The following is a 14,701-nucleotide window of genomic DNA, read 5'->3' as shown; positions in this document are numbered from 1 at the left end:
CACCAGTTCAGCCCCACTAGTACTTCACTAAACGTCAGCTGTACGGCGACAGCAACGCGCCGGTGTATTTGTGGGATTGGGTTTGTATTTGTAGGGGTTGGGAGGAAGTGGGTTTTGACTGTAAAGGCCCTCCTTAACGTCTTCCGTCCGTTTTTTGGCAGGATGAAGCAGGAATCCCGGGTATACTAGTTGGAGTTTCAGTGGACGGACAGGAAGTCTGGTCAGAAGGTCAGTATATGGGAGTAGCGGTCGTGCGTGCGGTTGGGAAGCGATGGAAGTTTTGAGAATGAGCAGTTCAGACACAGGGATTTAACGCATTCCATGTCCCATCTCCGGACAGGGGGCACAAACAGGTGCCTTGGGAGCATGAAGTGATGATTTCTTTAGTAAACAATAATTGCCAGGAATCGGTAATTTATTAACGTTCTGATTGTGCTAGTGTGTAGCAAACAGTTTTGTTTGAGAACCTTTCTCCCGTTGTTTGTCACATCAGTCTTTGCATATACTTACACTCCGGGCACGGAGCTGTACAATGCTCTGGTAGGATTGTGCATAGGAGGTGATGAGCTGTTCTCCCCGCAGGATCTTACTTAATAGTCAAAGTAATAATGATTTTCTGACAGTTGTTGCATTAACTTTTATATATGTTTGGAGCAGATGGTAGGTTTTCATTTCTCCTTCGTTGTGCCAGAAGTGAGTTGGAGAGCCTCTAGTACCTTTTGTAGTGTGGCCTAATAAGAAAATTGTGCTAGAAACTTAATCCCAACTCAGGTAGCGTTTCTTGCCTCAAATTTCCTGGCAATGAACACAGAAGTTTTTATATTACATCGGCGGAATCCCTTCCTTGACACGCAGGAAAGTGCCTGAGGGAACTAGTGCCAGGTTTGTGGTTTATCACCAGGACTGCCAGATCCAGTAGCAAGACAGCTACTTGTGGGAGGATAAGCCTTGGCAGAGCTTTCTGTACCCTGCTGCCTGTGGATACAGAGAGCAATGCTGCCTTGAGTAAGGCAGCTGGGAGGTGGGTAACATTGCTCTAGCAGACTTCTGGTTCATTTTGTTGCCCTCCTCCCTTCTTTGTAGGGGGGGAAATAGGAGCAGGTTTAAGTTGCATGTGTTCTGTGACCACGATACTGAACCTGCTTTCTTGCTAAACTGATGGGAGCAATTTGAGATTTGGAAGCTATTTTCACTGAGGCATACAGTATCTGTATTCACAAGCACCGTGCAAGCACTTGGGTGTCAGCTTTGCATAAAGGGGTCTTGGGTGATTGACATGTCATTTTTTATTTCTTGTGTTTTGGCAAGGTGTTTTTTTCCCTGAGTAGTTCATTATTACACTGCAGTTTGATGTAGACAGGCGTAGACTCATAGAATCACAGATTGGTTTGTGTTGGAAGGGTCCTTAAAGCTCCTCCAGCTTCAACCCCTGCCCCGGGCAGAGACACCTTCCACTAGAGCAGGTTGCTCCAAGCCCCTGTGTCCAACCTGGCCTTGAACACTGCCAGGGATGGGGCAGCCACATGAATTGCTGGCAGGCCTTGCTCATACTGAGAAGTGCAAATATGTCATTACTGCATTTCAGTGCGTTTTGTGCTGCAACATCACTTGCACAGTTTCTTCAAACCAAGCTCAAACTGAAGGCTAGTATGGAGCTTATTAATTCCAGTTCTTGCTACCAGGCTTGTGGGTTGGTTACAGGGGAAAACACTGTTATGGGGACACTTAAGCTATCATGTAATTGAAGTCGTGCTGAGTGATGTTGAAACATAGTGCGTTACATGACTGTTCTGTGAAGCTTTGCAGCTTAGGTAACTGCTATGAATTTGTGAGTGATTTCCTTTCTCAATTTCTGTATTGATAAAATAAGACCTTTTACTGTTTTAACCATTAAATCAGAACAATATAAGGAATATTTGTGATTTTCAGTTATTTTACCGTCTAGATTTTAGTTTCTCATTTTTCTACATTGAATATTTGACCTCAGGGAGTGTAGATTTTGGCTTACACTTCAGTTTCATTTATCATTAGGTTGGTCTGTAATTTTAATCAGTAATTTGGGATGCCCATTGGCCAAAACAATGGGTTTTGATTAACCTACTACATTAAAATCTTATTGATGTAATTGAAGCAGGAGCAAGGGTAGTCCAATTCTTCATGTCCCTGTTTAGCTAGAGAAAAAACCCAGGAAGAAGCCAGTAAATCTATTTCATTGCAAACAATTAATTCAGCATGTCTCCATGCAAAATATTTACACAGTGTTTTTATCTTCTTAAAGGTTTGGGTTATGCTGATGTAGAGAATCGTGTAGTATGTAAACCAGAGACCATCATGCGGATTGCTAGCATTAGCAAGTGTCTTACAATGATGGCTGTTGCTAAATTGTGGGAAGAGGGGAAACTGGATTTGGATGCTCCAGTGCAGAAATACGTCCCTGAATTTCCAGAAAAAGTCTACGAGGGTGAAAAGGTATGTGACTGTTCATTGGTAACACTGGTTTGGGTTTCTGTTCCTGTCATTGCACAGCCATCTGCGTACAGGTGCCTGTATCTGGACCCATTCCTGTAAAGTGGGTGTTTGCTGCCTGAAAAACCAATGCTGGAAATCTGGATCTTCAGTTTTATATCAACTGTGTAGTGTGTGCATATATATGTATCTATTTCAAGTGGGTTTAATACGTGATATTTAAAAGGCCTTAAATCTTCGTCTATTCCTCATCATGCTGAATTTTACTTTTCTGGTGATTTAGTGTGCATCGTATCTTTAATGACTAGAGCTCACATTTAAATGCTGTCTTTTCTACCTAGGTCACTATTACGACAAGACTATTAGTCTCACACTTGAGTGGGATTCGTCACTATGAAAAAGATATTACAAAAGTAAAGGAAGAAAAGGAAAAGGCAAACAGAGCATTAAAACTAACAAAACCCTGTCAGGATAAAGAACAAAAAGAAAAAGAGGGCAAAGGGATTGAAAAGACTGATTCTGTCAAACCAAGGAAAGAACATGAGGGTGAGGTAAAAAGCCAAAATTCAAAACCTGGCAGGAGAGACAAGGAATTTGAGCAAGAAGAGTATTATTTGAAGGAAAAATTTGAAAGTGTGATTGAATCACTGAAGATATTTAAAAATGATCCTTTATTCTTTAAACCAGGTGAGTTTCTATTAATTTAGACCAAAATGTGCTCAGGATTTTATCAATTCAACTTTAGGTAACACTGGTATATAGATACCTTTACCGATCTACTGACTTAAGAATTATGCTCATATAGATTTGGATGCTGGAGAGGGGCTCTTCATCAGGGATGGCAGCAGTAGGACAAGGGGTGATGGGTTCAAACTGAAACAGGGGAAGTTCAGGTTAGATATAAGGAAGAAGTTCTTTACTGTGAGGGTGCTGAGGCACTGGCACAGGGTGCCCAGAGAAGTGGTAAATGCTCCGTCCCTGGTAGCGTTCAAGGCCAGGTTGGACAGAGCGTTGGGTGACATGGTCTAGTGTGTGGTGTCCCTGCCCATGGCAGGGGGGTTGGAACTAGATGGTCTTAAGGTCCTTTCCAACCCAAACCATTCTGTGATTCTGTGATCTACACCATAATCCAGCCAGTTCAAAATGTCATGTAGCCAAGACTTAAAAGGTAATACAAGAGGGTCTCAGATAAGAAGAGAAAGTGGGACCTCAGGTAGAGTTCCTGGGAGAAAAGTCTAAGTAATGCAGTAAGTGCCATGAAACATGCCAGTTACTGAATTTGTCAGTGCTAAAGCAAACATTTGAGTGAGATACTAATCCAGAGCTAAAACATTCTACAGAAAGACCATAGAAACACATAATTGTTAGGGTTATTTACTACTGGAATTATGTCAGTTAGTTCTACAGAGGAATTTGAGGAGTTTCAGGTGTACGTTCTAAATGAGTCAGGTTAAAAGGGAAATGATATCCATTGCTGATAAACAGTAAATAAATGTGCATTTAAAGAGAAGGGAGTAGGAAGGGGGAGAAGTTAACCCCATACCATCTTGGAGAGTTCTAGGAACCCCTTCAAGTAAGAGAGCAGTCTGGACTGTAGGCAGTTTGGCAGCTTGGTTTGTAGATGTGTCATAAAAGACATTAGTGCAATAATGAAATAAAACCAGAACGTTTTGTAAATAAAATATATTGTCTTAAATAATATACGTGTTAGTGTTCATATAATCTTACAGGACATTCTAGGACTAGAAAACCAGAACTAGAAACACTTTGATAAAAGTTATGAAGAGCTTTGAAAACCTTGAGCGAGTTCCACCCTTGTCTTTCCGTCTGTAGGGTGTAGACACACAAACAAGTCACAGTAGGCGAGCGTCTTTTAAGAAGTAATTTTATGCTGTGCTCCAGCTTTCCGAATCCAGATGTCCTTATTAGCAGGGGCATGGTAAATCTTGGGGAAAGGATGTTAAATGTCAGTCTTCACATCTTGGCAGGAAACCTGGTTGTACCTGCAGATCCCTGGAAAAATTTTAGCCCTGTTCTCTGAGCTACCTGCACTTAGCAAGCATCTGTGTCAGCTGCAGTGCAGAAATTCCTGGGACCCAGTATCATAAACTTGTGATTCACATCATATTAAAATAAGGGTGCAGGGGGACTCTTTCAGTTGATTATTCATTGTTATATATAGTTTTATTTGTACATATGATTACTTAAATTTTACCCTTCAGATTCCATTTAAGCATAATGCAGCTAACTTGTTCTTTTCACCTCTTTTCTCATTGTGTTTCTTCAAGGTAGTCAGTTCTTGTATTCAACGTATGGCTTTACTCTATTAAGTGCTGTTGTGGAGAGAGTTTCAGGACAAAAATTTACAGATTATATGTTAAAAATGTTTCGTGATTTGGATATGCTGTCAACTGTACTAGATGACAATGAGGCAATGATATATAACAGAGCAAGGTAAGCAAGGATGAAACTTCTCTTTTTCCACAACAATTGTTGCTCTTTCTATCTTTATTAAGCTGACTGAATTAAGAATGTGGGATTTATCCCCCTCCCCGCTTTTTAAATGAAGTGGCTTGTGTTATTTCCAAGTTAGTCATGTAACTGATTTTATGTGAGAGTTACAGCATTGGTTCTGTAATTAGCAGCTACAATTACAGAATAGGAGATAAGTATTTCCTGTTAGAAGTGTATATATGTGGGGAGTGGCAGGGGTGACTATGAAGTTTGCATTTATTTTGGGTACAGATAAGCAGGTAAATGGAAATAGAGTAAAATAAAGGAGTAACTAGGAGATTATGTTAGACTATATAGTTACCTTGGGTTTTTTTAATATACTGACTTTTTAGGAGTTCGATGGAAGTGTAATGGTCTCACAGTAACACAAGGTTTTCATAAATTAAATTGTGGTATCAGTTTTAACCAGAACTGAAATTGTGTTTAACGCAGAACATGCTTTACCAATTGATCTCTTTTTATTAACTTAAACTGCAAAAACCCCACCCAGATAAATTTCTGTAACTGGATAATGCATTCCAATATAGTTTCTTTTCCTTCTCTCCAGTCCTGTTTTATCAACCCACCTGAACTGGCTCTGAAATTGATTAATTGAGTGACCTGTTAAATTTCGGTGCAGGAGAAGAATTCTAATTAAATCACAAAAGCAGGTTATGGAGAAAGTCTCATAAAAATGCGAGTCAAACTTCTTAAAAGTTTGCCTTCTAAAATGCTCTCAAGGAAATAGAATCATAGAATAGTTAGGGTTGGAAAGGACCTTAAGATCATCTAGTTCCAACCCCCCTGCCATGAGCAGGGACACCACACACTAAACTATGTGGCCCAAGGCTCTTGTCCAGCCTGGCCTTGAGCACCTCCAGGGTTGGAGCATTCACAACTTCCTTGGGCAACCCATTCCAGTGCCTCACCACCCTCACTGTGAAGAACTTCTTCCTTAGATCTAATCTAAACTTCCCCTGTTTAAGTTTAAAGCCATTACCCCTTGTCCTACCACTACAGTCCCTAATGGAGAGTCCCTCCCCAACATCCTTGTAGGCCCCCTTCAGATATTGGAAGGCTGCTATGAGGTCTCCATGCAGCTTCTCTTCTCCAGGCTGAACAGCCCCAACTTTCTCAGCCTGTCTTCATACGGGAGGTGCTCCAGCCCCTTTACCATCCTCATGGCCCTCCTCTGGACTTGCTCCAACAGCTCCATGTCCTTTTTATGTTGAGGACACAGAACTGTACCCAATAATCCAAGTGAGGTCTCACAAGAGCAGAGTAGAGGGGCAGGATCACCTCCTTTGACCTCCTGGTCACGCTTCTTTTGATACAGCCCAGGATACGGTTGGCTTTCTGGGCTGCAAGCACAGAAATCAATCACAAATGGAAGCTACTGTCTTGGAGCAGTCACCTGAGACTTCAGCTCAGTGTCTGATAATCATCAGGTAGCTGTAGGGTTCCTCTTTCTTAAAACACTTTAAATCCAGTACAGGGATTTAAGAAAAGTCCTGTGCTGGCTGACCTATAGATTTCTGTCGCACCTTTTACTTGTAATTGCCTTTACTCTTAGTATATCCTAAGAGTAAGTAGAAGGATTAGTTTTAGTGATAATAAGCTTCTAACCTAAGAGGTCACCTTAGTTTTTGTTTTCCCATCTGAATTTCTTGTTGATTTTTCTGCAAGAAAAATATATTTTATAAAGTTCTCGAGTTCCACAAGCACAAGCTGATACATGCTCAGTTTGCTCTTTTAAGGTGGAGCAGCTTAAAATAGTTGTGCACAGTGTCAGAGAATGACAAGTTGAATTTTCTTGAATTCCAGGTGTTACGTGTACAACAAGAAGGGACGGCTGGTGAATGCGCCGTACGTGGACAACTCTTACAAGTGGGCTGGTGGAGGCTTTCTCTCATCAGTAGGTGACCTTCTGAAATTTGGAAATGCCTTGTTGTACAGTTACCAAGCCGGACAATTTAAAAACACTAGAGGCAAACTTCTTCCTGGGTACCTCAAACCAGAAACGGTCACAATGATGTGGACACCAGTGCCAAAAACAGAAGTATCATGGGACAGGGATGGTAAATATGCAATGGCTTGGGCTGTGGTAGAGAAAAAACAACAGTGTGGCTGTTGCAGGCAGCAGAGACACTACGCATCTCATACGGGTGGCGCAGTGGGGGCAAGTAGTGTCCTCCTAATTCTTCCTGAAGAGCTGGACTCTGAAGCTACAGATACTGGGCTAGTGGCACCACCTAGAGGAGTAATTGTTAGTATTATCTGTAATATGCAATCGGTTTCACTCAACAGCACGGCCTTAAAGATTGCAAGGGAATTTGATAAAGAAAAACGGGCACAATATACAGGTTAAAAAAGGAAAATAAGTAACTTGTAACTGGACTGACTGCACAGAAACATGAAAAACCAATGGAGAAGGCTGTAATTAGACTCTAAGATCACTACATGAAGCAAAAGCATCAACAATTCACTTAATTACCTTCTGCTAGTGGTGCTAAACTTACATCTAACTGGAATTCATCTCTCAGGGAAGTTCCTAACTTACAGAAAGGAGAATGTAACAGTCAGATTTGACTTCCTGTAGTACCTGTGTAAACCATCATTATGTTAGCAGGTTTTTTCCTCAGCCAGTCAAGCACTTGACGAAGATTAAAACCAATAGCACTGGTTTCTCACACTGAGAAGTGACAGGTGACCTACCTTAAATGTTAAACTTTTGAAAGATTACACATCTTGATTTGAGCACACAAAGATGTAGTTTGTTATTCTCAATGTTCCCGTCTGCCAAAACTGTTCAGTATTGCTTTTGAAAGAAAACTGGGTTTACTGTTGAGTTTTTGTATTTTGTATTTGGTCAAAAAGAAAAAAACCACAAACAACAACCCCCAGATCTCGAAGCTACCTCCAGAATGCAGATTTACACCAGAAGTGTGCTTCTGTCAGAGCTGTGCAGTGCTCAGAATTAGGAAAAATAAGGCTAGAGTAAGGTAAATAAATCTTCCTGTTATTTAGATGTCCTCTCTTCCACTTTTATTGGAGACAGAGAATGTGTGAAACTAGTTTACTGTGAAATATTTCCGCAGTTGGATGTACCTGAATAGCACAACATGGTGAGCTGTCAAACTGTCCCATTGGTTTTGAACAATACACAGGCTGACTTTGGTAGCCAGAAATGACACTGTTTTCTATAATGTAGATATTCCTTGAGATACAGGAATCGGGAACTCAACAAAATTTAAAGCCCATTCTTGAAGCCTCTTAGACTTAGAATCACAGAATCAACCAGGTTGGAAAAGACCTTTAAGCTCATCAAGTCCAACCATCACCACAGCACTGCGAAGGCCACCACTAACCCCTGGCACTGAGGGCCTTGGCTACATGGTTTTTGAGCACTTCCAGGGACGGTGACTCCAGCACTGCCCTGGGCAGCCTGTTCCAGTGCCGGAGCACTCTTTGGGGAAGGAATTTTCCCTAATATCCAATCTGAATTTCCCCATGCATAGCTTGAGGCTGTTTCCTTTTGTCCTCTTGCTTGTTACTTGGGAGAAGAGACCGACCCCACCTCACTACAACCTCCTTTCAGGTAGTTGTAGAGAGTGAAACTTTGAGAGGGTTTATGGAAAACCATATTTTTTCCCACTTGGAATCATGCCTCAAGATGTTAGTTTTGCACAAGGTTGAAGGAGAAATCTTGATGAAGTTCCAAAGAAGCATTTTCTAATCTTCAATTTTACTTTAGGAATATAACAACATCCAAGTATGTTATTTTTGTATATTCCATCATAGCATGGAAGATCTCTGCTATCTCAAGATTTGCCCCTATGCCACTTTACCTGCAGTTGCATCAGTATTTCCAGGCTGAGACAAAAGAAAATAGCCTTCCGAAAAGGTTTGAATACTTTTGTCCCTGCACTGTTCAGCAGCTCTGCTGCTCTGAATTTAATGAGCAGGATGTCTTAGCTAACAGCCACCAAGTTAGGGCTTTTAGTATTCACTTCATAGTTGTGATCTGCCCTGTGATGAAACACGCTGTCATCTCTGTTCTCAGTATGCCTGTGATACCATTTATTACCTAAGGCTGACAAACATGGAAATTTAATCTTTAGAGGTGTGTTTTACCTTCACTTGTAATTGAAGCTAGTAAGGCTGGTTTAGTACTCTTAACTATCATGATTCTTGTGCCTTAAAACAGTGAAAGCTTACAGATAAACTATTTGCTTGTGTTTTCTGGCCCACTCAACAAAACTTCACTTTTTTTATTCATTAATGAGTTGTCTTTATCTCTAGAATATCAGATCAGTAGAGACAACAGAGAGAGCCTTTTTGAACACACTTTCATTTGGTCAGGCAATAAATCAACTGCTCTTTCACTGAAGTTACTGATACTGTTTGACAGTTCCAATACAGAAGTACTAGAGGTGAGTATCTTCAGTAGCAACTCTTTTTTTCCAATCTTGAGCACCTACTAGCTGGGTAAGCTTGCAGCAGCAGAAGTCACTGCCCGTTTTACACTGGGAACAAGAGTAAGTAGTTCCGAGTTGTTTCCATGTTGGAAGAACACATGAATAGAATGGACCAAATATAAAAGCTCAGAAAAGTAGTACTTGTTTTAGGATTTAGAACATACTTTTCTTGTATGATGCATCTGTTTTGCAAATGTCATTTTGCATACTTAAGAGACTTACAGAGAGGGAACTTGAGAGGGAAACAAGTTTCCCTCACTGACCATTGTGTTTGGGTATAGAGATTGAGAACCTACAAAGCACAGGTTTACCATTATGCTTGTCTGGATATGACCAAACACTAATATATGTAAGTTCAGGTTCGATATAAGGAAGAAGTTCTTCACAGTGAGGGTGGTGAGGCACTGGAACAGGTTGCCCAAACGTGGTAAATGCTCCATCCCTGGCGGTGTTCAGGGTCAGGTTGGACAGAGCCTTGGGCAACACGGTTCAGTGTGAGGTGTCCCTGCCCATGGCAGGGGGTTGGAACTAGATGGCCTTAAGGTCCTTTCCAACCCAAACCATTCTATGTACGAAAGTGAGTAATACTACGAAGTGTCTATGGTGCTTCTAACACCAAGATGTTAACGACAGTGCCTCACTCCCCTCACGGAATTTGTTTAGCCACCAACTTTTTAAATGCATACCATGTTCTTCATATTGTAGTTTCAAAACCTTCTGGTTTTTTAAGAATCTTCTGACACATAGACAGTATTGGAGATGCTATGCTGTCTACATTTCATCTTCCAGTACCTGGAACAAAATGGACTTTTTCTGATTTGGTATTTACTCAGTCATGAGTTCTTACCTTTTGGGTGTAGAGGAAGAGAAGGCAGGGATATGGGAGACGAAGAATCAGTGTGGCCTTAGCATATGTATCGAGGTCACAAGTGAATTAATATTACTATGTTGATCTTTAGTCTGAAGCCAGTTATTTGATGGACTGGCACTGAGTGTGGGAAACCGATCAGATAAGAGCAGCTTTCATGCTAAACTTGCACTTATATTAACCTTCATTGTGAAAACACAGTATGGCGCTAACATAAAACTATGCTTTCCTTAACAGGCATGTATATTAAATTGGTGCATCTATTTCTGTATCAAACACCTATTTTTTGCATCTGGCAATTATGTGTTCTGCTGTTTGAATTAACTGAAATAAAACTTAATACAATGAATTGTTGTATCAGGTTTAGGGTTGTTTTTTTAATTTATTTACTAGACACATACAATTTTTAGAAGTCTATTCTTTAAAAAGAATACAGATTAAATAGGAATTCCCAACAATAATTAGCTTACAAGACACCAGATACTTTGAAAGAGATGTCGATACATAACTTGAGCTATTATCTATTAAGATAAGACACACGTAAGACTTGGTTTGAATGTTTTCTCATGGCTTAAAAAAAGAAAATCTGCTTTTTAACAGCCATTTAGAAAACTTATAAAAACTAAATCCCTGTTTCCTTGTTGCAAAAAGGTAATTATTTAATGTCAGTATTTAATACTAAAATTATACGTGTGTTTGCTGTAGTATTTTGGGGGGGGGTTAACGGCTGGATACCATTCACAGCTGTTAATGTACTTTGTGTCAGTGATAATAATGACAATAAGTCATTATTGTTGCTCATATACCATATGCCTTCTCTATACTAAATGCTTTCAGTGTTCTGCGAAAGACTTTTTTTTTCTCATATAGAAATCTCCGCACAGACTACCAAATGCACGTTCAAGACCAGGTTAGAGGGAAGAGGAAAAAACTGCCCAAACAAAACAGAAAACCAGCTGAACATAAGTGAGCAACTTTGTATTTTCATTTGTCATCACATCACTTGTGGTGATTGATAGAGGGACTAAAGCAATGTTGAAAGCAAATGAGCCATGTTAAATTATTCAGCCTTTGCAACACTTGCAGTAGTGAAGGATACAGAATGCACTCTTAGAGCAGTCTTCTGTCACCATACGCATTATGCTGCTGCAGTTGATGTTAAACAAGGGGAAGGAAGCAGCAATTTCAAGGGTTTCATATTAAATGACACCACCCAATTAACAATGCATTGTTTAAAAATAAAAATACAAAAATAGAGCTCAGTTGTCTGCAAAGCCGCAGGAAACGCTTGCACTTCAAATTATTTATTGAAAAAGAGATTCCAGCTCATTAGTAGCATGTAATCTTCTACAAAATCAATCGTAATTACATTGTATTAACAGGCATTTTTAAACTGGTAAGGCTTTCAGGAGCACAGATCCAAAACCACATGCTCAAGTGTTCAGTGTTGCTTTCTTCTAAATGAACAGCCTGTGAAGAAATCACGTGGATATAGGGATGAACAGTCCTCACGTTGTTAGGCTGCCGTGCAGAACTGCCCACCCAACCTTAGCAGGAAAACTCATGCAATAAATTTAAACTTCACGTACCATAAGAAGTGAAGATTTAGAACTTTGAGTCTTCTCTAACTCAGCCATAACAACACGGCTGTTGTATAATTCATCGTAAAATAAGGCCAAGGTGTATGATTTCTTTTCTTCCAGATGCCTGTTAAATTTCAGTCTACTGTTCCGTCCCTTAGTGGTACAAACCCCAACTCTAAGCGATTTGCAAGATGAGTGTTCCAATATAATTTTCAAAATCAAAGCTAAAATGTTTGCAAGCTCTAGATACATAAATGCATTTTTATGTAAGTGGAATATTTAGGCTGCTAAATATTGCCCCTTACCTTCTGTTAATCTGGCTTTACCCCCAGTAGGCTGACACAGGACAGTTGAGCATCCTACACACAGAACTACTGTCTGAGCATGGCTGAATACAGTGGTGATCTTGTAGCATCCTGGAAAACAGCATGATCAAACCTTCCATTGAGTATTTCTAGCATGATTTTTTCTATGTGTAATTGAACCACATACTCTAAATATACTTGTCCAAAAAGGCATCTCTATTTCATTCCACAGCAAACTGAGTAAAACAAATCAAAACATGATTACTGTGATCTGAACCACTTGCTTTTACTAACATGCATATGAGAGCAAGTTAATTAACTGAACCCAGTACGAAAATCAACGCAGCCCAATAGCTGCAAGCCCTAATTTGCCTGTGATATGTCTCCTGCAGAAGAGTCAAGGAGAACGAGATTAGCCTTCTCTGCTGACTAGAGCCACCCACCTAGCTAAGGAAATATTTAACTTGTAATAGTGGGACATTGCTGGTGACAGTCTGGCAGCTGTGAATATAAACACTGCTGTTCAAATCTGTGTTTGCTTTCTGTTAATAATGGGTACACTTACGGCATGTGCTTGGCTGCGTTCTACAAAGCTAGCATCATACCTGAGCAAGACTTGCACAGAACAACTTCACTACTTCCAGACGCAAGAAGAGGCATCAGCAACACTTGATCTACAACTTCTAAATTATATTACTTAAAAAAGAATGAAATTGCTGTCACGCATGGCTTAGACAAAGAGATTTCACTGCTTTCATGTTTTTCCCCTAGAAGTGTTTTTAATTACCCACAAGGAATTTTTGGAGAGAGAAAATTTGTAAAGGATTTTCTCTAGATGTGGATACACAAAATAGACAAATAGATAAAGGTGAGCACAGATTCTGTTTTCAGAATGTGTGGACCAGAAAAATAAGATAGAACGTATGTTGTGAGGAAGGGCCTCAGAAAGCTCTCAGTGCCTCTTGCTTAGGACTCCTGTCAGTAATGAAGCTCTCCTGCTTTGCTCTCTATGTCCCTCAAACTCAATAACCAATTAATCCAACAACAGTGAAGATAACCAGTGACCTATGGGCCTCTGTTGACATTAACTGTATAGTAGTGTATGAGCGCATGTACACTGGTTTGAAGAAACTTGAAAAAACCCCAAATCAGTGGTTTAGCCTTCAACCATGTGTTTTTAAAAGTAACCACACTGTACTTTCAAACTGTTCTAAGGAATTCTCCTCACTTTTAGATGGAAAACAATGTCTCAGAGCTTCTTAGAAATGTAAGCTACTAAGAAAGAATACGATAAGAAAACCTGAATACAGCAACGATTCCCTACTAGTCAGGATGATCACTCCTGTAAGTCTGCATTTTCTTACTGCTGTAGTCTTCTTATACTGCAGCAGTTACTAGGAAATAAGCACACTTGACAGTTTCTGTGCTTAGACATGGACGTAGCTGTGCTGATGGGAGCAGCTGATTGCTGGTAGAGCATCCTCCAGTGATTGTGCTAGAAAACTCCAGGGTTTAGTTTATAAAAGAGAAGTTGTTTATATAGATGTTTCTGAGCCCAAGTGGTGATGAAAAGCAGAGGCCAGCACCTGTATGTGTGAGCTAGATGTCAGCTTGCTTCTTGATAGCAGCATGTGAAAAAAAGAGTTGTAGTTGTTTTACTTCCTATGTAAAATCCCAGTTGCCTGTGTATATCCTTGTGAAAAGTTTTTACGGATCCTCTTCTAGAGTCAATCAACTTGCAAAAGGAGAAAACCAGTGTTGTCTTCCATTCAAAACTTGAACCATAGATGCTTTAAAGCAAGAAAAAAGCCTACAAGAAATCTAGAGAGGGACTTTCTACAAAGACATATAAGCACATGTCCTTGTAAAGGTCAAGGGGGAATGGTTTTAAACTGAGAGGGGAGAATTAAATTAGATCTTAGGAAGAAGCTCTTCCCTGTGAGGGTGCTGAGGCGCTGGCACAGGGTGCCCAGAGAAGCTGTGGCTGCCCCATCCCTGGCAGTGTTCAAGGCCAGGTTGGACACAGGGGCTTGGAGCAACCTGCTCTAGTGGAAGGTGTCCCTGCCCGGGGCAGGGGTTGGAGCTGGAGGAGCTTTAAGTTCCCTTCAACCCAAACCAGGCTGGGATTCCATGATTTCATCTCATTTCTTATACATGTGAATCTGAGGTGAGTGGGTGGAGTGTGTGTGTTCCTACTTGGTAGGAAAAATGCCAGTCCTCCAGAAAGGAAAATAAAAGCCCTGTTGTTTAAATTCACTCCTGAAAAAGGTTGAAAACACTTACGGTTAAAGCAGACAGAGCAATATATGGACTTATTTTTTCACTACAGAACAGACAAACCACATTTAGATGGGGGAAACAAACAAAAAAATCAGACCTTTAATGCAGATGAACCGTGTACAGGATTAGTTTTAATCCTTTCTGTAAGACAGAATGTAGATACTTACCTGGGCATTTTACATCCATGAAGTAGGAGTTGGGGCTCTGCACAAGCCGTTTCTTCTTGTG

The 14,701-nt window shown here is 40.4% G+C and overlaps 2 protein-coding genes across 2 annotated transcripts; one reads left to right on the top strand and one right to left on the bottom strand.

The window, feature by feature from the left end:
* Positions 1-161: 161 nt before the first annotated feature.
* LACTB (lactamase, beta) lies at positions 162-7,387 on the top strand (the record flags this gene model as incomplete). Its single annotated transcript, XM_010009218.1, has 5 exons — positions 162-228; positions 2,279-2,469; positions 2,808-3,153; positions 4,755-4,920; positions 6,784-7,387. Coding segments are annotated over 5 exons (1,314 nt in total), but the record flags the coding sequence as incomplete, so codon positions are not given.
* A 4,359-nt stretch (positions 7,388-11,746) lies between these two features.
* On the bottom strand, positions 11,747-14,698 carry LOC104401594 (40S ribosomal protein S27-like; the record flags this gene model as incomplete). The annotated part of the gene is made up of 3 exons (XM_010009217.1): positions 11,747-11,775; positions 12,194-12,304; positions 14,641-14,698. Coding segments are annotated over 3 exons (198 nt in total), but the record flags the coding sequence as incomplete, so codon positions are not given.
* Positions 14,699-14,701: the final 3 nt, after the last annotated feature.

The sequence above is a fragment of the Nestor notabilis genome, unplaced genomic scaffold (genome assembly GCF_000696875.1).
Source record: "Nestor notabilis isolate BGI_N333 unplaced genomic scaffold, ASM69687v1 scaffold18662, whole genome shotgun sequence".
NCBI classification, from domain to species: Eukaryota; Metazoa; Chordata; class Aves; order Psittaciformes; family Psittacidae; genus Nestor; species Nestor notabilis.
Note: the sequence above shows the minus strand (reverse complement) of the source record. Positions and strands in the feature narration are given on the sequence as shown.